At 56.7% G+C, this 27559-nt stretch overlaps 2 protein-coding genes and 2 non-coding genes across 4 annotated transcripts; 1 reads left to right on the top strand and 3 right to left on the bottom strand.

Annotated features, from left to right (window-relative positions):
• Window positions 1-8231: 8231 nt before the first annotated feature.
• TRNAG-CCC (transfer RNA glycine (anticodon CCC)) lies at window positions 8232-8302 on the bottom strand. The gene has a single exon. It is a non-coding gene; the product is annotated as a tRNA-Gly (tRNA).
• A 915-nt stretch (window positions 8303-9217) lies between these two features.
• On the bottom strand, window positions 9218-9289 carry TRNAQ-CUG (transfer RNA glutamine (anticodon CUG)). Its single transcript has one exon. It is a non-coding gene; the product is annotated as a tRNA-Gln (tRNA).
• Window positions 9290-12996: 3707 nt separating this feature from the next.
• Window positions 12997-23696, top strand: LOC132250711 (zinc finger protein 501-like). The gene is made up of 6 exons (XM_059727785.1): window positions 12997-13095; window positions 13747-13847; window positions 14357-14483; window positions 16222-16338; window positions 21104-21246; window positions 21764-23696. Exons 1-6 carry the CDS (start codon window positions 13020-13022, stop codon window positions 22718-22720), a joined length of 1521 nt encoding a protein of 506 aa, XP_059583768.1. The 5' UTR covers window positions 12997-13019; the 3' UTR covers window positions 22721-23696.
• Window positions 23697-23935: 239 nt separating this feature from the next.
• On the bottom strand, window positions 23936-27331 carry LOC132250371 (uncharacterized). Its single transcript, XM_059727179.1, has 4 exons — window positions 27269-27331; window positions 25500-25826; window positions 25161-25369; window positions 23936-23990 (listed from the first exon to the last, which is right to left on the bottom strand). The coding sequence occupies exons 1-4, from the start codon at window positions 27329-27331 to the stop codon at window positions 23936-23938; spliced, it is 654 nt and encodes a 217-aa protein (XP_059583162.1).
• Between the last annotated feature and the right edge of the window lie 228 nt (window positions 27332-27559).

Here is a 27559-nt window from a genome sequence, read left to right as displayed (position 1 = left end):
GAAGGTGGTGCCATCCCTCTGTGAAGCATGTACAGAGTACTTGAGGAAGGAGCTGTGCAAGACAGGTCCGCAGCTGTCCTTACCCTTCACCCTGGATATCTGGAGCAGCCAGGGTGGAGATTCATAGATTCATAGGTGTTAGGGCTGGAAGGGACCTCAACAGATCATCGAGTCCGACCCCCTGCACAGGCAGGAAAGAGTGCTGGGTCTAGATGACCCCAGCTAGATACTCATCTAACCTCCTCTTGAAGACCCCCAGGGTAGGGGAGAGCACCACCTCCCTTGGGAGCCCTTTCCAGACCTTGGCCACTCGAACTGTGAAGAAGTTCTTCCTAATGTCCAATCTAAACCTGCTCTCTAAGAGATCACACCTGCATCTCCCTCAGAGGGCACTCGTGTGACCAGTCAGACCATCAGTGGGTTCTCCTTTAAGCCGAGGTGATGAATGCATCCCACACAGCAACAGACATCATGGGGTTATGAACCACTTGGTGCAGAGTGGCTCACTGGGCAGGCTGAGCTCACCCACAGCTTCATGGTCACCGACAATGGGGCCAATATGGTCAAGGTGGCCCATGATACCAACTTTTTTGGCATCTGCTGTGTGGCACACAGGTTGAGCCTTGTTGTCAGGGATGCCTTGGAGGGGGACAGGGCTGTCAGTGAAGCTGCTGCCGCTACCAACCAGCTATTTTCAAAATGCAGAAAGGTGGGGGTCTATATCCACCCGAGCATCAACGGGGGCAAGATGCTGTCAGATAAACAAAAAGAGCTGGACATCCCACAGCACAAAATCATGCAGGATGTGGAGACTCGGTAAAACTCCACAGACCTGATGCTCGAAAGGCTGGTGGAGAAACAAAAGGCCATCCACGAGATGGTCTTGCTTGGGGAGATTGGGATTAGCGGCCCCCTGAAGAGAGCCGAGTTGGATACCATCTCCCAGATCTTGGTGGTCTTCAAGCTCTTCCTCAAGGCCACCAAGACCCTCAGTGCTGCTGAAACCCTCCTTATCCAGGTGATCCTCATAGTGAGGGAACTTCAGAGTCAAATGGAGAGCTTCCAGGGGATCAATGTGCCTGGCTGGGGCAGGCCGCTGTCACCAGATGTGCAGGCACTGGTGAGGCAGCTGAAGGAGGGCATCTGGAAGCAGCTTGATCCCTTGCGGTCCAGTACAGCCCGTGTGCTGGTCACCATGTGTGACCCAAGGGTGAAGGGCACTGTATGTGGCAGCCAAACACTGAATCAGTGGACGGAGATGCTGGAAAAGAAAGGGAGGCAGAGCGGCGGAGGCGGGGGGACATAGATTCATAGATTCATAGATGTTAGGGTCGGAAGGGACCTCAATAGATTATCGAGTCCGACCCCCTGCATAGGCAGGAAAGAGTGCTGGGTCTAGATGACCCCAGCTAGATGCCTATCCAACCTCCTCTTGAAGACCCCCAGGGTAGGGGAGAGCACCACCTCCCTTGGGAGCCCGTTCCAGACCTTGGTCACTCGAACTGGGAAGAAGTTCTTCCTAATGTCCAGTCTAAATCTGCTCTCTACTAGCTTGTGGCCATTGTTTCTTGTAACCCCTGGGGGCGCCTGGGTGAATAAATACTCACCAATTCCCTTCTGTGCCCCCGTGATGAACTTATAGGCAGCCACAAGGTCGCCTCTCAACCTTCTCTTGCGGAGGCTGAAAAGGTCCAGTTTCTCTAGTCTCTCCTCGTAGGGCTTGGTCTGCAGGCCCTTGACCATACGAGTTGCCCTTCTCTGGACCCTCTCCAGGTTATCCGCATCCCTCTTGAAGTGCGGCGCCCAGAATTGCACGCAGTACTCCAACTGCGGTCTGACCAGCGCCCGATAGAGGGGAAGTATCACCTCCTTGGACCTGTTCGTCATGCATCTGCTGATGCACGATAAAGTGCCATTGGCTTTTCTGATGGCTTCGTCACACTGCCGGCTCATGTTCATCTTGGAGTCCACTAGGACTCCGAGATCCCTTTCCACCTCTGTGCCACCCAGCAGGTCATTCCCTAGGCTGTAGGTGTGCTGGACATTTTTCCTCCCTAGGTGCAGCACTTTGCATTTCTCCTTGTTGAACTGCATCCTGCTGTTTTCTGCCCACTTGTCCAACCTGTCCAGGTCTGCCTGCAGCTGTTCCCTGCCCTCCGGCGTGTCCACTTCTCCCCATAGCTTTGTGTCATCTGCAAACTTGGACAGAGTACATTTGACTCCCTCGTCCAAGTCGCTGATGAAGACATTGAAGAGTATCGGTCCAAGGACCGAGCCCTGCGGGACCCCACTGCCCACACCCTTCCAGGTCGAGACCGACCCATCCACCACGACTCTCTGGGTGCGACCCTCCAGCCAATTTGCCACCCACCGGACTGTGCAGTCATCCAAGTCACAGCCTCTTAACTTGTTCACCAGTATGGGGTGGGATACCGTATCGAAGGCCTTCCTGAAGTCTAAGTATACGACATCCACCCCTCCTCCTGTGTCCAGGCGTTTCGTAACCTGGTCATAGAAAGAGACTAGGTTGGTCAGGCACGATCTGCCCGCCACAAACCCGTGCTGGTTTCCCCTCAGCATAATTTGTCCTGCCGGGCTCTCACAAATGTGAGCCTTGATAATTTTTTCAAAGACTTTGCCAAGGATGGAGGTGAGACTGACTGGCCTATAGTTGCCCGGGTCCTCCTTCCTCCCCTTCTTGAAAATGGGGACCACATTGGCCCTTTTCCAGTCCTCCGGGACTTGGCCCGTGCGCCACGAGCATTCGAATATTCCCGCCAGTGGCTCTGCAATGATGTCGGCCAGTGCCTTCAGCACCCTTGGATGGAGCCCATCCGGGCCTGACGACTTAAAGGCATCCAGTTCTTTCCAAGTGACTCTGCACCATCTCAGGGTCTACGCATGGCAGTCTGGCGCCTTGCTGCTGCCTCTCTACAACCCCAGTGAGAGACTTGTCGTGCCCCTCGCTTAGGAACACTGAGGCAAAAAACCCGTTGAGGAGTTCAGCCTTGTCCCCCCGTCCGTCACCAATTGTTCCTGCCCATTTAGCAGGGGTCCTATTCCTCCCTGGGCCTTCCTTTTACTCCCTATATATCTAAAAAACAATTTCTTGTTGTCCTTTACTTGGGTTGCCATCCTCAGCTCCATGGTAGCTTTGGCCCGCCTAACTGCCTCCCTACAAGCACGAGCAGAGGAGGTATATTCATCTTTAGTGATCTCACCCTGTTTCCACTTTTTATGTGCTCCCCTTTTGGCCCTTAGGCTGCCCTGGATTTCTCTGGTCAGCCAGGGAAGCCTCCTGGCCCCTTTCCCTTTTTTGCCTCGCTCGGGGATCGTCTCGCTTTGTGCCCGAAGGATCGTTTCCTTAAGGCACAGCCACCCTTCTTGGGCTCCCATCCCTTCAAAACTCCTACTCTGCAGTGCGTCCTTGACTAATCTCCTGAGTGCATTGAGATCAGCTTTCCTAAAGTCTAGCACTTTCACCCTACTAGTTACCTTACCCACTCGACATCTTATGTTGAATTCTATTATTAGGTGATCACTGTCTCCCAAGTGGCTACCGATCTGGAGGTCCCCTATCATGTCATCCCCTGTTGCCAATACCAGATCCAGTATGGCATTCCCCCTAGTGGGACCATGCACCTCCTGTGTCAGGTGGAGGTCCTGTACACAGGTTAGAAACCTGCGTGAGCGGTGGGACCTTGCTGTCTGCGTCTCCCAGCAGATGTCTGGGTAGTTTAGGTCCCCCATGACTACTGCCTCTTTAGCTTTTATGGTCTCCGAGAGTTGCCTCAGGAGCCCCGCATCTATTTCTTCCCCTTGGTGTGGGGGTCTGTAACAGACCCCTACCACCAAATCCCTTTCTCCTTGCCCCCCATGTAGCCTAACCCACAATCCTTCTACTTCCTTAACCTCGGATTCTGTCTTGATGACCAGGTGGGTCCACTGTCTCATGCTAGCACCCCATCCATGAGCCAGCCTTGTCCTCCACCACCGGTGCTGCCAACGTGGGCGAAGGGCATGGCTTCTTTGGTGGGGTCCAGACCCACCAGACACCAGCATCAGGCAGGTAGTGCTCACACCTTGGTGGCTGCCTATTTTGCCAAGGATGTGGAGCCGTTGCATGTGCGACCCCTTGGCCTACTGGGCATGCCGCAGCCAGGTGGGGCTGTATCTGGCCACAGTTGCCCGGGAAGTCCTGTCCTGTCCACCAACCAGTGTGCCGACTGAGAGGGTCTTCAGCATCACTGGGGATGTAGTGACATCCCACCGCACCTGCTTGGATGCTGGTTTGGGGCAGCAGCTGGTGTTCCTGAAGGTGAAACTCCCGGTGCTGGGTTCCCCAAGCTCCAGGTGCAGACGGCCTGAGTGCCACCCTCCTCACTCCATCCACACCTATTTCCTTTTTCATTTTTTTTAAAACGAGGTAATGCCCCAGTCTCAGCTTGCCCCCCACCCAAAGCCCCTGCCCCGCCCTCAGCCCAGGCTCCTTGGCTATCAGCAGCTACCCAGAACCTGGACCAGCTGCAGCCAGGAGGCTGCAAACAGCTGCTGCCTGCCAGCCCCAGACCCAGCCCCAGCCCCGGGCTCTGGGGAGGCACAACATATCAACGATGCTTCCCACTGTGCTGCCCTCCCATGCAGCAGGGCACAGCGGGAGGTGCAGAAAGCTGCCGCTCTGAGCTCCCTGCTGCCCTGGCCACACTTCCCCTGCAGGCAGGGGCAGCAGCGAGGGGCACAACCATGCGTGCTGCCCGCACCGCTCCCATGCAGACGGGAAGTGTGACCAGGGCAGCGCAGAGCTTGCAGCAGCAGGCAGCTTCCCTGTGCAGCCCCTCTGTGCGCTGCTGCTCTGGGTCACACACACGGCGCTCCGGAGGGCCCAGGGGAGGGCAGCAGGGCTGGGAGCACAGCGTGTGCGACCCAGAGCGGCAGACCAAATCTCAGGCTGGTGCCCCAGGCCAGGCCCTTCCCACCACTCCCTGCCCTGGAGCCTTCCTGCAAGTCTCCCTGGACCTGGCTGCCCCCAGGCCGGGTGATGCCTCCCGCAGGGCTGTTTGCTGCAGCTGCTGGAGCTCCAACAGACCGGTGGGATGTTCTTGGGGGAGGACACGGGCAGTGCCCACCAGACACGACCAGCCTCCAAAGGGCAGCCAAGATGGGCACCGCTACCAAGCACCTGGGGCAAATCAAGAAGACAGAGAGGGTATGGGAGAGGGGGTGGATGCTGCAGGTTGCAGAGGCTCTGGGTTGATGCTCCCGGGCAGGGCCGGGGAAGATGTAGGTCAGGGACAGGACTGGGAACTGCTCCCCGTCACCTGGTGCAGGGTCTGGGGCTTCGTGCAGGTGCGGGTCGGGTTAGTGCAGGGGGCAGGACAGCATCAGCACCCGGGTGTCTGTGCGGGGGCAGGCCAGGAGCCTGGGGGTCTATGGGGTGAGTGAGCAGGGGGTGCTGTGTGGGGCACATGGGGGGCAGCAGGTGGCCAAGGGGTCTGTGTGTACTGCAGGGGCAGGGCACAGGGTGCCAGGCTGCAGGGTTTGCACACCAGGACCTGCAGCTCCAGCTGCTGCTGCTGCCCAGAAGGGGTGAAGTTTGTCCCGGGAGAGAAGGGACAGCCCCATCCATACCCCGGTCTGTGTCCGAGTCCCTGCAGGAGCTGCCCCCAGTTGTGCTTGGCTGAGCCAGGGGCAAGCAGCTGCCGGGCAGCGCGGGGGGGGGGATCAGGCTGACGGGTGGGAAGGGCTGCAGGTGGGACTCATGAGTTATAGAGGAGTTGGGTGGTGGGGAAGGGGCATCCGTGTAAGTTTGTCTTATGCCCAAGGGCATCCAGATCCTTCCCCCACACCCCACTGGGAAGGCATCCCCCAGCAGCTCCCTGCAGTGTGGCTGTGGGAGCCTGCACAGGGGGTGGGTAGGCTGAGGGGGCCGTGCCCCGCTTCCACCAGCCCAGCAGTGCCGGACAACACAGCGCAGGCCCCCAGTCACCAGCCCCAGCCCCGCAGAGCTGGTGGAGCAAGAGATGCGCTCACCGTTCAGTGTTTCCCTTCCATCCCCAGACACTAGCCCCCACATCTCTATTTGGGTCTCTGATCCCATTGCCCAAGTCCCGGTTTCCTCTGGATGTCCCCATGCCCCACTTGCTCCCCCATACTCGTGCACAGCTGGCCTGTTACCCAGGGGCACAACATGGCCACGTGATTGCCCCAGGTCCTGGCTTGGGCCTGGGGAGTAATCAGGGAGTAAAGCCCCCACTGCGAGCCACTACAGCTGTCAGGCAGGGCAGTCACCCGGCCATGGCCCTTCTTTGGCCAGCAGGCTGGCTGAGGAGGGACTGGGAGGGAAAGTGGCCCCCACTGCAGGTCTCACCAAAGTCTCAATAGGGATTTTCAGAGCTTCTCCACCTGGGCAGAGAAGAGCAAAGGGTTTTACCCAGTGCCTGGCCTAGGACTCTTGGCTGTGGAGGACGGGGAGGGAAGAGGGGACTGTCCCCATTACAGGTGTCTCTATTCTTTTAGTGCATCAGATCCTCCCATTTGCAGAGCAGGGTTTCAGGTGGGTTTGCACGAGAGTCAGGCAGCAGGCCCCCGACACAGCCGTCCCCCAGCTCAGGACCCAGCTGTGGGAAGGGATCAGACCGCTCCTGTTGCAGCAGAAGCCTGAGGGGAGGCGAGGCCAGGCAGACAGGTCAGGAGTTCACCTGCAAGTCTTCAAAAGCAGTCAGGCAGGTTTTAGTCAATGCTAATTGTCCCTGCAAGCCAGCAACCTGCTTGTGTGAACATCTTGGTTGCTGACTCATGGGGGGCAGGGAGCTGGAAAAAAAAACCCAACAGCTGATGCAAAGCTGTGAGATTGCACTCAGCATCTGGTGTTAATTGCTCAGAGCAGAGCACACCCAACGGGGCCTAGGGGTCAGGGCACGCCACCCACCACAGTACCCCCAGTAATGGAGAAGGGAGCGCAGACACAGCAGACACTGATCCATCTCCAAAAGAACCCAGAAGCACCCCCCTGTCTTCAACCCCACAACACACCCTAGGGCCCTTTGGACACCCACCACACCAAGTGAAATAGGAGACAACAAGCACTGACCCATTTCTTTGAATTATTGGTTTAATAAAGTAATAAAAGAGGTCATCAGAAGATTGATTCATGTTGGGCTCTGCAGCTACACCTGCTGTCCTAAAACATTCATTATACACAAGTTCCTGCAAATTGCAGCAACTTTTGGTGGACAAGGGGGCTCACTACACAAGAATTGTACTGACACCTGGTGAACAAAGGGATCCAGGACACGTAATTCAGTGATTTACCATGTGCACGTGGCAGATTTATGGCTGTATGGTTGCAAGTTGACACGTTGCAAACTAAACTACATTTGCAATGATGAGAACTAATTAAAAAGCCATAATACTCACATACATGAAAAGTCTGACACTATTAAGGGTAATTTTCATCACTTGTACATCATCTTGGTGCCACATGTACAAGCGCCCCAGGGTTTCATTCCTTGCCCCTAAATCATTGGTGACACATCAGGGGTGCATGCAGGTGCATGTGCACATGCACCCCCTGAGAAAAGCGCCATGGCAGTCACTGCTTGCCATGACCCCCCTCACTGCCGGCACTCCTAATGGCATCTGAAATTTAGGATTTAATGTCCAGGGTGCTGGCCTTCCCAGCAAGAATCTAGCTTTGAACATCACCCTCATTCCCTCCTCCGCTTTCCTTACTGCCAACTGCATTTCTCAATGGACAGTGGACCCTTTTTGTCAAGACTGAAATAAAATTAAGGCATTAAATATATGGGGTTTCTCTTGGTTGCACTATTCATTTTCCTTGCTGGGCAAGGCATGGGGTGAAGGCTTCATTTTTGTTCACCTTCTTTCTATTTGTAGCATCCTCTCAGTGCAGATGACATAATCTAGAAGAGTAATTTGCAGCCAGGGTGATTGGGCACTCTGGAGGGCCATGAGATTTTATTAATGGTGCCACACTATTAGCACTGCTCACCGTGTATATATCCATACATGATTCATAAGATAAATCCAGAAGTTTCAAAAAGGAATCAGTAATGTCAGAATATGCTGTGATGTTCTGCCTTTTCTGAGATCTTTGCATTGGAAGATGTTTTTTTGAAGTCAAGAAACCAGCGCAAGTTACCAACAACAAATACCTGTGTCAAGAACAGCGCTAGAGTGTTAAGGCATTGACAGCACTAACAAGGAGCTTCTGCACTGGCTGGGAATTGAACCCAGGTCTCCTGCATGGGAGGCAGGAATTCTACCATTGAACCACCAATGCTTGAAAAGCTATGGAAGTAGGAGCAGGACTTGTCCAAGTCCTGAAAAAGAAAAGGTAAAGGTCTCCATTCCCTCCATTCTGGTTCACTCCAATGACAAGCAGACTCAAGCTTTTGGGTGATCTTCACTCTCATGATCCAAAGCTGATCAAGCATCACTGGCCACAACTGAAAGAAAAGCCTGCAGTAGAAAAAAGAGGAAACGCTATAACCGTGGGGACGTGATTGGGCTACCTTTTGTGTGTTTGTTTCTTTGTCTTGGCTGCCACGAGGACCCCAAATCCCTTCCTGAGCTCCTGCTCTCCATGTGACTCCCTCATGCTCACGCACCCATGGCATATCACCTTCTAAAAAATGCATGGATTTCCAGAGTTGGGGAGTTGATCCACCCAGGTGCAGCAGGGCAGGATGGGGTGCTGACCCAGCACAGAGGTGTGGAAGGGTAGGAAGGGGCAATTAATCCTCTCTGACCTGGACGTGTCCATTTCAAGCCCACTGCTGAGGATGCCAGGCAGAATGGGCGGACTGGCGGGATCCCATGGGGCCTGGCTGAGGACCCAGCAGGCAGGCCAGGCTCAGGCGAGGGGATGTGATGGGGCCATGGCAGGTGGGGAGCAGCATCTGGCTGCTGATGCTCAGTGTTGCTGCCAGTGGGGCAGGGGGACACTGAGTCTGTGGCTGCCCCAGCCCCACTGTGCGCCCGGGGTGGTGGGACTGGCTGCATGTGCCACTGCTTGGACTGCCCCCAGTCTGTGGGGTGGAAAGTGTCATGCTGTGGGCCAGATCCAGGACACAGGCTGTATTTTGCACACCCCTGCAATGTGGGGAAGAGCAAAGGAGAGGGAACTTCAAGAGAGCCAAGCCAAGCCAGGCCACCTCTTTCCAAAACAGCTGGTGCTGCAAGAAACACAAGCCAGAGGCTCTGCCGAGACTTGAACTCGGATTACTGGATTCAGAGTCCAGGGTGCTGGCCATTACACCACAGAACCAGTACAAGACTAGCCTCACAGATGCATGGAGAAGGCTTGCCAGAAGCCACCTGCCCAGGGCAGCCACTCGCCTCAGGCTGGTGAGGCAGTCCAACCCAAATCCACTCCTCCGACTGGGCAAGGCTTCAGAAAGAGGACATCTAGCCATCCATGGAAGGGGAGGAATGGGGAAGTGTGGAGCTCCTTCCCTTGCCCTTAAGCAGTAACCACAAGCCCCAGACTTCATGTGTGGTTTAGGGTTAAGCAAAGCTGTGCTTTAAGAATTTGTTCAGGGTTTGATTCCTACCCCATGCTGTTCCACTCCCCTTTCTAAACTCCAGCACCCTCCTCCTGTCTTTAGCTTCCCTTCCATACATGTAGGTCATGAATTCCTCAGAAACCACCCAGGAAATCCAATGTCTATAATGTTAACAGCACCAAGTGGGAGCCTGACAATGCCTTGGGCCCCTTTGAGTCCCAGAAGTAGAGACACCCGTCCAGATTCAAGATGGGAGCTTCTCCCTGCCCTCCGAGCTGCCTGTAGAGGGGAGCCACCTCATGCTCAGGAAAGCAGTTTGGGACGCTGCCAAGAGCCTGCGAGGGGCAGGGCTGGCCAGGGATACGCTCGCAGGTGGGAGAGACCCTGTCCTCTGCGGCCCTTTGCGCAGGTGCCCCGAAAGATGAACAAGTGCACCACGGCGGTCTGCAGCTTCCTGTCTCCGGCTTTCCTGGCTGCATCCCGCATCCTGGGAGAGACAGCGGGACTGTTCCCCTGTGCAGACACCCCCAGGGTGTCAAAAGGACAACGCCTCCCACAACCCATTGCCATCCCGAAGCGCAGTGTGGAGCTGAGGAAGGCTCCTAGCTGACAACTCGGGTTGTGTCCCCGTCTTCCTCTGGAGAACGACCCTGCAGGGACGAAGTGGGGAGGCGAGTGGGAGCCTTGGGTGCCTCGCTCACTGGACCGCAGTGAATATTGCACTGGCCGCTCGTGTCAAAGGTGCCAGTTTCACAAACGTGGTTTTACGTGTTCTGTTTTCTTCTCCCCATTTTACACCTCCTCCTGGCCTCTTTGGCCTTGCATTTCCCTGCTCGGCCTTGCTAGAGCTGTCGCACAAGTCAACAAGGGAACGTGATGAACAGCACCTGCACATCCTGGAGGGGAAAACAGCTCTGCCTCCCTGTGAGAAGGGGAGAGAGTGCCTTGTGGCAAAGACACAGGAGAGAAAGAGAAGGAAAAGGAAATGGGTTTCCTTGGCTGTGGATCAAACCCAGGCCACAGCAATGAGCACACCGCACCCTAACCATGGCTAGACCATCCGGGAAGGGTGGGCTGAGGCCAGAGCAGACCCAGCCAAAGGGAGCTCGTCTGGGCTAAGGGCTGGAGCTGGTGGTGGTGAAAGTCAGGGGTCTGGGGCTGAACTTCTGGTCCCAAGATAGGGGCAGGGCTTGAAGCTGGACAAGAGGCACACCCTTTCCACTGCTAGACCACTAGACCCCAGGGAAGGGCAGGCCAGCACTTTGGCTGACCCAGGAGTGCTCTTTCTTGCCCTCTAAGCCCGACTTGTGGTAATTAGGACAATTTAAGGCAAGACGAGGGCAGGGAGTGATGCTCCGTAAGGGTGGCTGAGTGGTCCAAGGTGCGAGGGTCAGGGAAAGACCATTTCTCTGTCCAGGGTGTTCTGGTCTTCCTGGGGAGGTGTGGGTTCACTTTCCACTCCTGGCAGATGCTTTTGGCCAGCCACTCGCACTTCCGCACGACAGCCTCCTCCAGCAAGCTCACAGCACCAGCGCTCGGCTGCTCGCCCTCTGCCGGCTCGTGCCTCGAGAGGGGCAGCTGCACGTCCTCCAGGGGGTGTTGGCAGCAGGGTGGGGCTTCCCGGACAGACGCCTCTCCTGCTGGGGCCTCCCTGGGCTCGTGCTGGAGGTCTCGGTGCAGGGATTGCCTGCAGGTGAGTGCCAGAGCCCCGGCATTTCTGCCACCAGCCAAACTGTTCCCGAGTCTGAGCTACAGGAGTGCGCACCCAGAGGGGAACAACGTGGGGGAGAGGGAACAAAGCACCCAACTTTGGGGCTGTCTCAAAGGCAGCAAGCACTGGCAGCCCGGGGATGGCAAGAAAGCTGACCCTGCCTGTGCCCGGGAGACCTCTTGCCTTCCTGCTGCACAGGACACCTGGGGAGTACAGGGGTGTGGATCAGCAGGTGCCTTGCCTAGCCCCGAAACACACCCAGGCCACAGCAGTGAAAGCACCACGTCCTGGCCATGAAACCACCAGGGCCTGCACCATGTGGCTCTGACCCCCCAGCTCTGCCCCTGTCCCACCCTGGCCACAGGCGCCGTCTCCCAGGAGCACAAGAATATCATCAAGGCAGGCCTGGGCGGTCTCCCAGCCCCCGGCCGCAGGGCCAGCAGGCTTGTCTTCTCACACCCCTGAACCTAGGGAAACATCGCCATGCCGCGGATCGGAGTCCCACCGCACACCGGTCTGGTTGGGATGGGGGCACCTGGGGGGCTCCTTTGGCAGGGCTGGGGTCTGTGGTTCAGGAGTGAGGGGTAACAGCAGGGATGGGGGCTGTGGGTTGGGACTGAGGGTCCCAGCATAGCCCAGGGAGGCAAAATACTGTGGGTCAGGAGTGAGGGTAGGGAGCTGTGGCTTGGGAGTGAGGGGCACAGGGCAGCGGGAGACTGTGGATCGGGGGGCAGGGGAGTGAGCTGTGCCTGGGCTCAAGGAGGCCGTGGGCAGGGAGATCCCGCTGTGCCAAGCAGAGCCAGGAAACCCCATGGGGGTTGGGCCCTGGGGCTGTGACCACAAGAGGGGTGTCTATGACACCTGTGGGCTTAATGGTGTGGTTTGCACATGCACGTTCCCTGCCTCAGTTTCCCTTTCTTGTGCCCTCTGTCACCGGGGGAAAGCACGGGTTAAGGAAGCAGGAGGGGAGGGGAGGGAAGGGGGCGGGTGGGGCACTCAGCCCCGGGGAAGGGCCATCAGGATGACAACGGGCTGGTTTGCACATGAAGGCGCAGCAGGGAGCAGCGAACAGGAGCCCAGCCCGGGAGAGCCCCGCTGTGTCCGGCACGCCCGGGGGCCGGGACTGGGACTGGGGCTGGGACTGGCCCCGGGCGGGCGGGCGGGCGAGGCGCCGGGGAGCGGGCAGGAGGGGAAGCGGGGCAGAGCTCTGTCGCGCTGCTGCTGCGCGGGACAGCACCCCCCGCCTCGGCCGCGCCGCGCCGCCCCGCCCCGCCCCGCCCCGCCCGTACCCGGCGCTGTCTGCACACAGGTGAGGCCCCGGGCGGGGCGGGGCGGGGTCCCGGGAGCAGGGGCGGGGCCGGGTCGAACACGGGGGGCGGGGCCTGGAACAGCAGACTCCGCCCCTGGGAAGTGGGAGGGGCCCGAGGGCGCAGGGGGGGGCGGTCACGCGGGTCCGGGTACAGAAGGGGCGGGACGTGTGCAGTGCATTGTGGGAAGAGCGGGGGCTCGGAGGACCCCGGGGGCGGGGCTGGGCGTGGGGGAGGGGCTGTGACCCTAACCCCGCCCTCCCCCCCAACGGCAGTGCGTCCTTCGCGCGGGGTTTTAAACGGCCGCCGCGTTTGTTCTCGCGAGTCTTGGAGACTCCGACCCGCCGGGGGGCGGGGCGGGGCGGGGCGGGGCGGCGTGGGGGCAGGGAGTGGTTCGGGACGCGGGGCGGGGCGGGGCGGGGGGTGGAGCGCGCTGTGGGCGTGTCCGAGGGCGGGGCTCAGCTCGGCGCCCACATGCTCGTGCGGGAGGCGGGAGCCATGGAGCCCCCGGGGCCGGGCCTGGGGCACCGGCCGCCGCCGCCGCGCTCAGGTGAGGGACCGCGCGTGGGGGCGGGGCGGCGATGTCGGCGGACTCCTCCGCGTCCGAGCAGACCTGGGCGCTCTCAGCAGACGAGCGCTGCGGGGTCCGGCGCCCCGGGCCGGGCCGGGCCAGGCCAGGCCAGGCCGGGGCAGGGAGGGAGGGAGGGAGCGGTGGCGGCGGCGGCTGGGCCGTGCCCGGGAGCGGGAAGCGCCGTCCCTCCGCGCACGAATCGGCGGCGCGCCGTGCGGGCCCGGCCGCGCTCCCCAGCGCAGCAGCGCCCTTCTCCCGGCGGCCCGACACCGTCCCCCGCCCGCCTGCCCTGCACAGCACTGCCCTTGCGTTTCCCCCGCCCGCCCGCCCGCCCTGAGCCTGTGGCCGTGACACAGCTCCAGCATCGCTCCCGCTCGCCCCGGGCGCCGTGGCCCTGCCGGCCCTGCGTGGCGCTGTGATGACCGCCCCGGGCTGGGACACAGTTACTGGGGCTCGTCTCCGCCTCGTGCCCCGAGCAAGAGCTGTGGGACGTGGATTCTACCTTCTCTCCCCTCTTCCACACACCAAAGCCTCCGTCTGCCTTAGTCCCAGGCCAGTGTAGGACACGAGCGGGGCTTTCCCCGTGCCCGCAGCCCCAGCGCTGCCCTGTGCGCTCTTCCCCACCCGCAGGTGCTGGGACCCTGAGCAGCGCTGAGCAGAAACGTGGAGCAGAGCCTGTGAAGCTGGAGCTGCAGAGGACTGGCCCAGGGGGGCAGGCGCCGGGCCTGGAGGTGAGCGGGGCACCGGGGCACTTGCGGGGAGCGCCGCTGGGGCGCGGCTCGGGGCGCGCTGTGAAAAAACAATCAAGAAAAACAAACCAAAAAGTTATGGGGATCAGACAGACATGAAGAGCATCAGGCCTGTGATGCCGCATGCTGCAAACAGCCCACGCTGGCATTAGCAGGAGCTCCCTCCCAAGTGCAGATACCAGGGGCGCTGGCACGGGGCAGGCTGGCGAGAGTGCGTGGAGACAGGACTCCTTGCCCCTAAATGTGCCGGCCCGGCTGCCTCAAAGTACTGAGCTGACAGACCGTGATGAGCTGGGCTGAGGCCGACACACGAGCTCCCATGTCCACAGCTGCATCCACGTCATGCGTCAGCTGAATAACGGGATGTTGCAGCCCTGCCTGTCCTGGCTCAGCCTGCAATGAGCTGTAGTGCCGAGTGATTGCAGACAGGGCCGTGGGGCCGGGAGCAGCTGGCCCAGGAGACACTGATGTTGCAACGCTTGTGCCCGCAGCTCCGGGAGGTGTTTGAGGCCGTGGCAGTGTATTTCACGCGGGAGGAGTGGGAGCTGCTGGATGATGAAGACAAGATGCTTTACCGGGACCAGATGCTGAAGACTTACCAAGCCCTCCTTTCCCTGGGTAAGGCTCTGGTTCTTGCTTCCCCCGGTTGGTGCTGTGCGGACTCTGACATTTATTCTCTTTTTCCTGTGTTTCAACACTCTCCTCCTCACGCACTTCTCCCTGGTGGTTTCAATCCGCTTCCTCCCCACTGCTCTGTCGGTGATCACACTGCTCTCACACTTCCTATTTGATAGATCCTCCTTCATTTGATCCAGCCGCCTTCACTTGTGTCTTCCCCATTCTTGCAACTGCCCGTGCGGCCAATTTCAGCAGTTTCTTGGCAACACTATCTCTCTTTGCCTTCTCAGCACATTCGTATCGTCTTCAATTTACTGTGCGTGAGTTCACTAACAGCTCTTGGAAATTTTTTTCATTTTTTTTTTTTTTCTTCTCTTTCACTAGCGTGTCCTGTCCAAACGCATCGAATAATCCAAGCGTTCTCAATTCTGTGATCTCTAAACCCCATTTCTCCTCCTGTGGTTATGACCCAGGAGAAGTTCATGGAGGCCTCTGCCTCTTCAACACCTGGATGATGCATTTCCTTAACGCTTCCTCTAGTGCCACATGGACCCGTGATGTTACCCAGGTGCTTCTACCAGGGGTCACAGGAAGCTTCTGTCCATTTTCTTCCTAACAGCTCCCTCTCCAGAGACCGGAGACTCTGGCTTTGCTGTATTTCTGTAAGGACCTGTGCTCTGAAGCTTAGTCTGCCATTCTCAAAAGCTTTCTTCTCCTCCTCCTAAAGCCCCTCTGCCGATCAGACAACCGTCACTGTGATAAGAGAGGTGGGCTAGGTGCAGGAGCTAGTGAAAAGCAGTTTTTATTTCCAGAGGATCTCTAATACGGGATTGTTCTGGCTTCTGCGCAGGGTTGACGGTACTTATGTTTCAGTAGATCAGTTTGCTTTTGTCTTGCTTTCCTTTTTCTCCCTTTCTCCCGGAGGATTTCCTTAGGGAAGTGCTTAAATGCGTTCTCTAGCTCAACAAGGATGACATAGACCATTTCTACGTTGTGCCCTTTCACATGCTGTGAAACGTGTGCCCTTCTGCCTCCTTTTGTCCATATCCATGAGTCCCAGGAACTTCATGTTTAAACCCTGCAGTATTTGCCAACCTGTGTGCTCATCTCCCCTCGTTGGATGATCGTCCCATTGGTGGGATCATTGCTCAGTTGCAGCTACAATTGCTCTAAAATCATCCTCTCCTATGCCCTGCTGATGCTGACTTTACCCTGTCTCCCAGAAAGAAGTCTCGTTGTCAGCACCTGTCATGGATGCTCTTCACTGCCACAAGTCCTCGCTGTAAAACTTAACTGAGAAGAAGTTAACTTCCAATCTGTTGCCTGGAATTACACTGTGATAAGATGAATGTTATCCACCCCTATGTGGGCCCAATAGCTCTTCTTTTGGGTACCTTTTAAACAGTAAAAGCTTTATCTTTCTGCCCCCTAGTACATCACGAATCACTGCATCTCTGTGCCTGTCCCTGGTGACTGTCAGTTTGATGCACTTTCTATACCCGGGAGTGGTTGGTGCTTTCTGGTTGGTTGGTTTTCTCTGATTGTCTGTCCACCTGGGTGATAAGGTCTATGCTCTGCTTCCCCCTGCGATGCCTTCTCTTCCAGCCTAAATGCCCGTCCTGGCTTGTCTGTCAAGGACCTAGTAGAAACCTTGAGTTCTTAAGATCCCTTCCCCCAAATCCCATGTGGTTATTCCAATACCCAGTCACTAACCCTCCTTAACCACTGCCCCAAACAGGATATCGAGGTCCTACACCTGCCTTAATCTGCAGCATCCAGCAAAGACAGGTGGAGCTCTGGGTCTGTGACGATGAGGATCATTGGAAAATCTCCAGATCGGAGGACCTCGTGCCAGGTGGGTTGTGGCTGTCCCCTCCACCCTACTCTGCTCTCAGAAATGCTGCAAGTGCAGAGTGCCAGGGGGATCTGCAGACCTGCCCTGTGCTGACCTCAAACACAGCACATTGTGCTGTAATGTGTCCAGGCAGGTGTTGTTCCCATTCCCTGAAATTGAAAGCTATGGAGAAAAGCAGCTCTTCCCTTTTTGTTTCATAGATAGTTGGGGGCTGGAAGGGACCTTGCAAGATCATCGGATATAGCCCCGTGCACCAGGCAGGAAAGCCAGCTGGGGTCAGGTGACCATCCAGTTGCCTGTTGAAGATGTCCAAGGTGATTGCACCACCTCTGGAGGGAGCTTCTACCACTGTCTGGGCACCATGACTAAAGTTTTTCCTAGAGTTGAGCCTAAAATGCTCTTCCAGGAGCTTGTGGCTTTCCCCAAGAGTGCCCTAGTGAACAGGTGTTCACTGAGCCCTTGATGTAGCAGTAAGCTGGTACCAAGTCACCTCTCGGCCACCTCCTCTTCTTCAGGCTGAAGAGGCCCCAGTCCCTCAACCTCTTCTTGTACGGTCTGCCTTGCAAGTCTCTGATGATATGGGTGGCTCTTCTCTGGACCCTCTTCGGTTTTTCCACGTACTTGTTGAAGTGCGGTGCCCAGAACCGCAGTACTGCAGCTGCGGTCTCACTAATGCCAAGTACAGCAGAAAAATCACGCCCTTGGTTTTGCATGAGTTGCATCGATTGATGCGTACCAGAGTATTGTTTGCCCTGGTGGCTACCACATCGCTCTGAGGGCTCACATTCATTCAGTGGTCAGTTGTTACCCTTGGATCCCTTTTGGTCATGGTGCTAGTCAAATTGGCACCACGGAGCCTTTAAATGTATTGGGGATTGTTTGCGCCAAGGTGGAGGACCTTACACTTCTCAGTGTTGAACTTCATCTGGTTCCAATTCACCCAACTCTCCAGCCTGTCCAGGTCTGCCTGAATCCACAGCCTGTCTTCAGGGGTGACCATGCTCCCCTGTAACTTGGTGTTGTCTGCAGATCTGGCCAGCGAGCTCTTCCTGCCCCCACAGTCAAATCATTGATAAAGATGTTGAAAATCACTGGACCAAGCACAGACCCCTGAGGGACACCACTGGCCACTTCGCCAGGACAACACAGATCCGTTCATAAAAACTCTCTAGGTCCTACCTCACAGCCAGTTTCCTACCCGCTTAACCATTGAGCGGTTAAACCCTCAACCTTCCAATTTCCCCACAAAGATATCATGGGATATTAGATCAAAGGTCTTTTGGAAGTTTAAGTATATAATGTTGGCCTCCTCTCCCTTGTCCAGGTGATGAGATGCCAACCACACCTTCTTCTATAACCAGGTAAGACCAGGCCTACGCACGACAGCCATGCTAGCTGTTGTTCAGGATCCTACCCTCCATGAACATACCACCTTTTGACTCCTTGATGAGTTGTTTTTTCTAGGATTTTCCCTGGGCTAGAAGTTAGACTGACTGGACTATAGTTGCCCAGGTCCTCCCTCTTCCCCTTCTTGAAGATGGGCCCAATATTGGCCCTCTTCCAATCCTCAGGGATCTCCCCTGAGTGGCACAAGTTTTGGAAAAGTTTTGCCAGGGGTCCTACAAGGACCTCAGCCAGCTCCCTCGGCACTCTTTCATAGACATTAGGGCTGGAAGGGACCTCGGAAGATCATCGAGTCCAAAGGGCAGGAAGTCAGCTGGTGTTATAGGATCCCAGCAAGATAAGCATCCAGTTTGCTCTTGAAGGTGTTCAATGAAGGCACTTGAACCACCTCCGGTGGCAGGCTGTTCCAGACCTTGGGGGCTCGGACAGTGAAGAAATTCTTCCTTATGTCCAGCCTGAAACGGTCTTGAAGTAGTTTATGACCGTTCGACCTAGTCGTCATCCCTTGGGGCGCTCTGGTGAACATGTTCCCCCAGATACTGGTGGTCACCCCTGATAAACTTATAGGTGGCCACCAGATCACCCCTGAGCCTGCGCTTTTCCAGGCTAGAGAGCCACAGGGCTCTCAGCCTGTCATTGTAGGGTCTGCTTCCCTGACCTCTGATCATGCGCGTGGCTCTTCTCTGCACTCTCTCAAGCTTCTCCACATCCTTTTTGAATTGTGGAGCCCAAAACTGGACGCAGTACTCCAGCTGCGGCCTCACCAAGGCCGAGTACAAGGGGAGAATGATGTCCTGGGATTTGCTTGAGAAGCATCTATGGATGCAAGCCAGCGTTTTGGTCGCTTTACTAGCCGCAGCATCGCACTGCAGGCTCATGTTCATCTTGTGGTCAATGATGACCCCCAAGTCTCTTTCTTCCACACTGCTAGCCAACATAGCACTGCCAAGCATATAAGGATGCTGTGGGTTTTTCTTCCCAAGGTGGAGAACCTTGCATTTATCGGCGTTGAACACCATCAGAGTTTTGTCCGCCCACTTGCTGAGCCTGTCCAGGTCAGCCTGGATCACCCGCCTGTCTTCTGGCGTGGATGCTTTGCCCCAAAGTTTGGTGTCATCGGCGAACTTGGCCAGTCCGCTTCTGACTCCAGTGTCCACATCATTAATGAAGATGTTGAACAGTATGGGTCCAAGGACAGAGCCTTGGGGGACCCCACTGGTCACAGGACACCACAATGAGTGACTTCCATCAATTACTACCCTCTGGGTCCGACCCCGGAGCCAATTTTCCAGCCACTGGATTGTGGAGGACCCAAGGCGACAATTGGCCAGTTTCCCCAAGAGGTGATCATGGGACACCAGATCGAAGGCTTTTTTGAAGTCAAGATGTATGACATCAATCTCTTCTCCCTTGTCCAGGTGATAGGTCACCTGGTCGTAGAAGGAAATGAGATTGGTCAAGCAAGACCTACCCGCAACAAACCCGTGCTGGCTATCCCTTAAGATGTTGGCATCGGCCAGTCCATTAAGGATGGCCTCTTTAATAAACTTTTCTAAGATCTTTCCCGGGATAGAAGTCAGGCTGATGGGCCTATAGTTAGCCGGATCCACTTTCCTCCCTTTCTTGAAGATAAGCACCACGTTGGCCTTCTTCCAGTCTTCGGGCACTACACCAGAGCGCCAAGAGTTTTCAAAGATCCGCGCTAGAGGCTGGGCTATGATGCTCGCCAGCTCCTTGAGTACCCTGGGGTGTAGATTGTCAGGGCCGGCTGACTTGAAGGTATCCAGCTTCTCAAGATGTTCCTTCACGAGGTCAGCATTGATGGAGGGCAGGGGTTCACCTTCTTTGGCTGCTCCTGGCCAAGTTGGGCTGGAACTTGGGAAGTGTTTCATCCTGGTCTCGTGCTGTGTTAAATGGCTGCATGGCATGGGTGGGATTCGAAAGGTTTCCTGTTGTGGAGAAAAGTGAATTCTACCCCCCCCCCACCCCGCCAAAACCCCTGGTTTTTGTGCGGGCCGGGCGCAAGGCGTGGCCTGTTTTGCGCACGCGGGCTGTGGCCAGCAGCCCGGGCACGCTGGGTCGGAGAAGACCGGGGGCGAGCTAGAATTAGTCACGGACGCGTAGTGGTTGATTTAAAGATTGTTTACTTACACCAAAGGTGGTCGTGGTGTAGGCTGGACAGTCTTCCAGGCACAGCTCCGCTTAAATCCTCGTTTGAGGATTACGACAAGTTCGCTCTCTCCCATGGAGTTGTTGAAGCTCTGTGGGTCCGTCTCTTTTGTGCACAGGAAGGGATACGTCTAGGAAACTGTCGGCGACGGGGAGAGGCCAGAGGCTGGTCAGGCCCCTGTTGCCTTTTAAGAAATGCGTTGGGTCCGTAAGGCTCCGCAGCGCTTAGAGATCTTCACACAGCGTGAAGTCTCCTCCTGGTGTTCGTGGAGTCCTCCAACTTGGGCGGAAACCACACAAGCTTTTTATACAACTAGCAAGCCAATCGCTAGCTGCCACGTGTGCATAATTTCACGTGAACCAATAATGTGGCTCGAATTTCAATACAAATGGCGGGAACTCTTTGCACTGAGCATTTCCTAGATGCAAAAAGAAATGCACCATGCAAAGAGAGCTACAAATTGGCAGGAAATTCTCTGTTGCACCGGGGTTCTCCTCTGCAGCAGAAAACTCCACCGTGCAAAGAAGCTGCAATTTAGCAGGAAAATAATTTAGCAGTGCCAAAGCGCACACAAAACAAAAAATCACAACTTTGGGTTGTGACAGTTTTCACCAGAATTGTCCCCTTCCTTTTTCCTCTCTGGGGCCCTGAGTGTCACAAAGTTTGAAGCTCGACACAGGCCAGGTACAGGTTCATGGCAAGGCCTTTGTCCTGGTGCAGATTCCTCTGACATGCAGGCTACCTGGGACTTGTCAGTGGAGAAAAGCTCCCTGGGCTCATTCCCTGCACCTGAATGTGTCCTGGAAGCAGAGCACTGCTTCTCCCAGAACAGGGAGCCACAGCTGTAAGTCCTGCCCTCCTCCTCAGCCCATTAGAGCATGAAAGCATTCAGGCTTCATGCACATGTCCCACGTGTGCTTGTCCCAGCAGGGTCCAAGGTGGTGGGGCTGATGCTGGGACAGAAACCCTGATAGTCTGAACTCCACGGAGTAGGGAACATTAGCCCCGCACAAGAACCTGCCTCTCCCTCCTCCCCAGCACATGGGTTTTGGAAGGAAGACCTTGATTTCTTGAGGGAACACGAGTGTCGAGGTCCAGGCCTATTCGGAGGCCCATTCCAGCAAAAGGAATAGCAGTTTTAGCCCCTTGCCAGGATGGCAAGGAATAGTGTGGTGTTTGTTCCCCACGCAGGAGGTGCCTGGTTCCTGAGCAGAGATGAGGAGCAGCCTCCTGCGGAAGGGCCTGCAGACCTGGAGCCATCTTGGACTTGCCCAGGGAGTTTGGGTGAGATGGACTCCCTGAGACTTGAGAAGGAGCAATGGCACAAGAGTCAGGTGAGTCCCCAGAAGGAAAATGTAGCAGTGAACCAGGTACCATCTCCATTTGGGCCTGAGAGTGGAGGAGAGGCAGACCCCAGAAAGAGCCCTGGGTGCGGGGGAGAATTTATGGAGCTGAGGGACATAAAGAGGCACTGCATCCCAGGCAAGAGACTGGGGAGGGCCTCAGGGGGAATCAGGAGCTCACTGGCAAGCACAGGGGCAGAGCCGGACCCTGCCCCCAGGTCAGGAAAACCTTTTAATTGCCCATCACTCATTGCTCTTCATAAGATAAGGCACGCTGGGGAGAAGGCCCATATATGCGTCAAGTGTGCAAAAAGCTTCACCTGCTTCTCAACCCTGGTTGCTCACCCCCAGATCCATTCTGGACAGCGTCCCACTCCTTTGCCAAATGAGTGATGAGCTTTGTGTGCCCCTCGGGCCTGGTGAAGCACCTACATGTCCACAGGGGGAAGTGTAGGTACTGGTGTGCCAAGTGTAGTAAGACCTTCACCCATTTCTTCTCCCTTCTCAGCACCAGCACATCCACCTGAGGAGCGAGACACACCAGTGTACTGGGTTCGGGAAGAACTTGTGCTGGCAAGACCAGTCCCAGCAGCAGTGTGCGCAGAGGGGGACGCAGCCACAGCATGGCACCAAGTGTGGGAAGAGCTTAAGGCAGCCCTCCAACCTGGCCAAGCAGAGGTGCATTCACGCAAGGGAGAAGGCACATCAGTGCTCAAAGTGTGGGAAGAGCTTCAGCCTGTCCTTCAACCTGACTAGACACCAGCTCATCCACATGGCAGAGAAGCCACACCAATGCTTGGAGTGTGGGAAGAGCTTCATCCGATCCTCCTACTTGACCCAACACAAGCTCATCCACACAGGGGAGAAGCCACATCAATGTTTGGTGTGCGGGAAGAGCTTCACCCACTCCTCCAGCCTGGCCCGGCACCATCTTGTGCACACGGGGGAGAAGCCACATCAATGCTTGGAGTGTGGGAAGAGCTTCACCCACTCCTCCAGCCTCGCCAAGCATCAGTTTATTCATACAGGGGAGAAGCCACATCAATGCTCGGGGTGTGGGAAGAGCTTCAACCAGTCCTCCAACCTGGCCCGGCACCAGCTCATCCACACAAAGGAGAAGCCACATGAGTGCTTGGAGTGTGGGAAGAGCTTCAGACAGCTCTCCACCCTGGCCCGGCACCAGCTCATCCACACAAAGAAGCAGCCGCATCAGTGCTTGGAGTGTGCGAAGAGCTTCAGACAGCTCTCCACCCTGGCCCGGCACCAGCTCATCCACACAAAGGAGAAGCCACATCAGTGCTTGGAGTGTGGGAAAAGCTTCAGACAGCTCTCCACTCTGGACCGTCACTGGTTTATTCACACACAAAAGAAGCCCTATAAGTGCTCAGAGTGTGGGAAGAGCTTCAACCAGTCCTCCAACCTGGCCCGGCACCAGCTCATCCACATAAAGAAGAAACCATATTAGTGCTTACAGTGTAGGAAGTGCTTTCCCCACTTCCCCAAGCTGGCCTAGCACCAGTCCATCCACATACGGGTGCATCTGTAATGCTTCCAGCAATGCAGAAAGGGCTTGGGGACGTATACCCGCTCAGCACCTACCAGTGTTTGCATCCAGGGAAGCAATCTCATGGTGGTGCAGTGCAGCAAGAGTTCACCCGTTGTTCAGCCCTGATAGGGCACTGCAGAACCTAGAGGGCACAGAAGCTAGCCACCGAGGTTTGATGCAGGGGATGGGATAAAAGGAAAGCCCTCAGGCAGAGACCAGTCCAGGTGCTGGGAGAACCTGTGAGGAGATGACCTTTGCCTCAGCCTTGGAGCTTGTGCCATCCCGGTTGCTCTCTAAAAGCAGTTGGTGCTGCCAGGGGAGAAGTGCCTTCATAATACAGTGCCCTCCCTAAGACAACTGGCTCCATGTGATACCCAGGGACTGTCTTTAGCCAAATCCAAGCTTTGTCCTTTCTCCTGCTCCTAGGTTCCCAGTATGTGAAGTTCTAGAGTGGAAGGGAGGTGGCCATTTATGGCGGGGAATCATTCCCTGCCTTACACCCTGGCCTCACCTTTCATCCCTGCCACATCACCTCTTTCCTAGGCCTGCATGTGCCCATCATTGTCTGCTAGAAGCTGCAGCTGCCACGCGATGAGCCCCGTTTGGTAGTTTTGTTTCTCAGCCCCTCGTCAGAACTGCACCAGCTGCCGGCCCCCGCCATCCCAGTCTCTATAACAGACTCTTTACTAATCAGTAGGGCTGTAGGGCTGTGCGAAGCTTTGGATCATGATTCAGTTTCAGGGATGATTCAGAGGCTGAATCTACAAGCCCGAATCGAATCGCGTGAAGCTTTAGGCTTTCCGAATCGATTCGGAGCTTCCGATTTGATTCAGAAAAGACTTGGAGATTTGGCCATAGGGTATAATGGGGAATCAATGAAATATCTATAACTTCATTGTTGTTTGGCTGATTCAGATGAAACTTGTAGTGACAGTAGCCTCTGCTGAGACCATTATGCGTACCAAGTCTCAAGGTGATGGAGGTTCTGGGAAACTGCACCCCAAAACTGAAAGCAAAACTGTCACGTGTGTGTTAAGCCACAGTGAGGTGAAAACTGTAGGGAGGGTACAGGGCTAGCAATAGTTAGCAATAAACCTGACGCAGGCTGCCAGGTGCAGAGAGTGCAGCTGGGCTCTAACTCTCCACCTGCAACTTCACCTTGTGCAGCAGCCCTTTGGGTCTCCGCAGTCTGAACACAGGGGAGAGAGATCAAAAGGGAAGAGATACTGGCTTTCTCCCCCCTGGTGGCAATGCCATCAGCCAGTAGGAACTGGAGCCTACGATGGCTGTGGCCATGGGTGTCAATGGAGTCATAGTTGACTCCCAAGATGAAAATGAGCCGGCAGTGCAACGAGGCCGTCAACAAGGCCAATTGCACCGTATCGTGTATTAGCAGATGCACGACCAACAGAGCGAGGGAGGTGATGCTCCCCCTCTATGCAGCACTGGTCAGGCCACAGTTGGAGTGGTGTGTCCAGGTCTTGGCACCGCACTTCAGGAGGGACACGGAGGATCTGGAGAGGCTCCAGAGGAGGACCACTCACATGATTAGTGATCTCCGTGCAAGACCCTACAAGAGGCGGTTGAGGGACCTGTGTTTCTTCGGCCTTCACAAGAGACGGCTGAGGGGAGACCTTGGAGCCACCTATAAGTTTTATCAGGGAAGGACAACAGGGAATTGGTGACACGCTGTTTTCCAGAGCGCCTCAGGAAGTAACTAGGAATAATGGGTGCAAACTAGTGGAGAGTAGACTCAGGTTAGACATTAGGAAGACAATTTTTACAATAAAGGTGGCCAGAATCTGGAATGGACTTCCAAGAGAGGTGGTGCTGGCACCTAGCTCAGAGGTCTTCAAGAGGAGGCTTGACAGTCACCTGGCTAGGGTCATCTGACCTTGGTCCTCTTTCCTGCCAGGGCGGGGGGTCGGAGACGATGATCCATTGGGTCCTTTCTGACTCCATAATCTATCAATCTGTGGTCCTGGGGAAGGGCCTGGCCGGGGACATCAGCCCAAGGAGCTTTTGTCTGCTGAGAGCTCCCAGGTCCCCTCGGTTTCAGGGGAATCTGCAGCAGGACAGAGCGCTGAACGGTGACTGCTGTAACATGAATAAGTTCATTCATCGGTACCACGGCAGCATAACAAGGCCGAAGACACAGCCTGTTTGTGCTGGGAGCTGCACACATGCAGCGAGAAGGATCAGGGCCCAGCCTGGGCGCTGGCCAGCCGCAGGGATCAGAGCTTGATCCCAGCCCAGCCACGTGGTTACCAATATTGCAGCCCTGATCCTCTCCCCCTGCACGCAGCACAGCCACTCTGGCACCCGGACCCATGCCTGGCCCTTACATCTGGCCCCTCACCTGAGTCCTGGGGGGGCAGGGACTCCTCTCTGGGGACCAGGTGGCTTGTCCCGAGGCCCTGGGGTTTCCCTCTCTCCAGACTCCTCCACAGGCCTGTCCGCACAATGGGCCGTTGGGTCCTCCAGGCAGCAATCGCCAGTGTCCTGCAGTGCCGCAGTGGACGGCATCTTGTGCGAGGACACCTCCTCGGCCTGCACGCTCACTGCGACCTGGGGACGAGATCGGTGTGTCACGGGGGAGCTGGGACGTGGGCGAGACGGGGCTGGGAGGGAACATGAACACCCCCAAGCACACGGTGACGGGGACAGCAGCATCCACGTCAGGGGGAAACGCTCTCACTTGGGGCTTCTCGTCCTGCTCCTGCCCCGCCTGAAACCCCTCGGCCAGGGCACGGCCTCGGCGCAGGTGTGCACGCTCGCCCCCACGCCCAGCTCTGCGTCCCCGGGGCAGCACGGCCAGGAACGGCTCCAGCGCTGGGGCTCCAGCCAGCACTGACAAACCTCCCGCGGCCCCTTGGCTGCCAGGGATCGGGGCCCCGGGGCAGTGACGCCAGGTCTGTGGGGTGGGGGTCGTGCCCTGGCGCCAGCTGGGGGGTGCTGAGGGGATCTCGGCCTGAGGAGGGGCTGCACGGTCTGCATCACCTCCTGCCCCGCGGCTCCCCCTGCCCTGCCCCCATGCCAGGTTAAGCTTTGCATGGCCTGAGGCAAACACACTCAAGTGCCCGATGCCAGGGCATCCCCCTCACACAGGCAGAAGTGGGGGGGGGGGGGGTGCACATGCAGGGCTGGTCCTGGCAGAGCCGGGGGGCGCGGGGGCAGGTGCGGAGGGCTCCCCCTCCACTCGCAGCGGCTGCAGCGAAAGTGAGTGACTGCACCTCTATGCACGTCTGTCTGACTGTGTGTACACATCTGTGTGTGTCTATGTGTGCGTTTCCCTGTCTTACTGTGTGTGTGTGTACATCTCTGCGTGTTTATCTGTTGTGTGTGTGTGTTTGTACATGTCTGTGTCTGCGTGTGTGTTGATCTGCACGTCTATCTGTGCACCGGTCTGTGTGTGTCCCCGCTCTGCGTGGGGAGCTGTGGATGTGTGTGTGGGTATGGTATTTGTGGGATGTGCGGTTTTGTGTGGAGGAGGGTCTGGCTGTGGGGTTTGTGGGTATGTGGGGTGTGCATGGGAGCCCCCTGCATGCTCCCCCCTGAGCTGGTCAGCACCTGCCCCCACTCTGCAATAACCCAGAACCCAAGTGCCCTGGTGCAGCCGCTTGGATCCAACTTTGGGGGAGCCGCTCCAGCGCCCTGGGCCGGGTCCCCACCTGCTTGTGCAGCCCCCAGTGGCCTCGGCAGCGCCCCCGTGCTGCCCCCCCGGGCAGCTGCAGGAGCCTGCAGAAGGCAAAAGAGGGGCAGGAGACAGAAAGGCACCAGCCCCGTGCCTCAAACCGCGATGCCAGAGCTACCGGGAACCCTCTTCTCACCAGTGCTGGCAGCAGCATGGGGCAGGCCCTTCCCTGGGCAAGGGCAGCAACACCAGGCCCTGGAGCCCCTCCCCAGCCCCTCTGGCAAAGGCTTTGCTCCCCACGGCTGCCTCGGGCCATGGGCCTGCTCGCAGCTCAGGCCCTGCTCCTGTCCCGGGGAGTTGACACCTGTGACTGCCTGTGGTGCAAAGGCCGCGGGTTGTGCACTGCTGTCTTGCACTCCTGCACGCAGCACAGAGGCACCACCACAAACGCGTGTGCCACACAGTCAGATGCCTTTCCCCCGTCCAGCTCCAGTCTGCCTACATGCAGTTTCCACTCTGAAACAGGTCTCCACTTACTCAAAGCCTCTCTATCACCCTCCTTGAAAACCAGAGTGATGATCACCCCCTCTCCATGCCCCCACCAAGTGTTTTCCCCTCTCATTTCCCCATAGGCTTCCCTCAGTTCTGCACCTCCCAAAGCGCGGCAGAGAAGTGTTTTGGGAGCCCGTCTTCTCCCGGCGCCCGGCCTTTCCTGGAGTCTCCAAGCATCTCCCTCGCCTCCTGCACCCTGCACTCTTCGTCTAGCCTGTGACCATCCTCCTCACTCATCAATGCATCACAAAACTCAATGGCATCGCCCCCGTGTCTGGTACCTTGGGCGAGTCCAGATCCCGATAGAAGTCCTCTCCCACACCCGAAATGTCCCCCGTCCCCATAACCCTGCTCCCTCTTCTTCTTCTTCAAGGCCCCCATCCTCTCTCGCCACCTTTGGTTTCCGCCCAAATCGGAGAGAGAGAGGGAGAAATTGGAGAACTCACCAGGAGGAGGATCTTCATGCTGTGTGAAGATCTCTAAGCGCTGCGGACCCTTACGGACCCAACGCGCCTCTTTTAAAAGGCAACAGAGATCTAAATAGCCTCTGGCCTCTCCCCGTCGCCGAGCAC

Source organism: Alligator mississippiensis, chromosome 1 (genome assembly GCF_030867095.1).
Source record: "Alligator mississippiensis isolate rAllMis1 chromosome 1, rAllMis1, whole genome shotgun sequence".
Taxonomy (NCBI): Eukaryota; Metazoa; Chordata; order Crocodylia; family Alligatoridae; genus Alligator; species Alligator mississippiensis.
The sequence above is the reverse complement of the archived record's forward strand: the minus strand, read 5'-3'. Positions and strand labels throughout refer to the sequence as shown.

Coding starts and splice junctions, on each gene's coding strand:
- LOC132250711 (XM_059727785.1), top strand. CDS start 13,020: ATGCTCGTGCGGGAGGCGGGAGCCATGGAGCCCCCGGGGCCGGGCCTG. Junction 16,339..21,103: donor ATCGGAGGACCTCGTGCCAG/GTGGGTTGTGGC, acceptor TTCCCCACGCAG/GAGGTGCCTGGTTCCTGAGC. Junction 21,247..21,763: donor AGCAATGGCACAAGAGTCAG/GTGAGTCCCCAG, acceptor CTCCCTTCTCAG/CACCAGCACATCCACCTGAG.
- LOC132250371 (XM_059727179.1), bottom strand. CDS start 27,331: ATGGGGACGGGGGACATTTCGGGTGTGGGAGAGGACTTCTATCGGGAT. Junction 25,827..27,268: donor GGGATCTGGACTCGCCCAAG/GTACCAGACACG, acceptor GCATGGGGGCAG/GGCAGGGGGAGCCGCGGGGC. Junction 25,370..25,499: donor AGCAGGACGAGAAGCCCCAA/GTGAGAGCGTTT, acceptor TCTCGTCCCCAG/GTCGCAGTGAGCGTGCAGGC.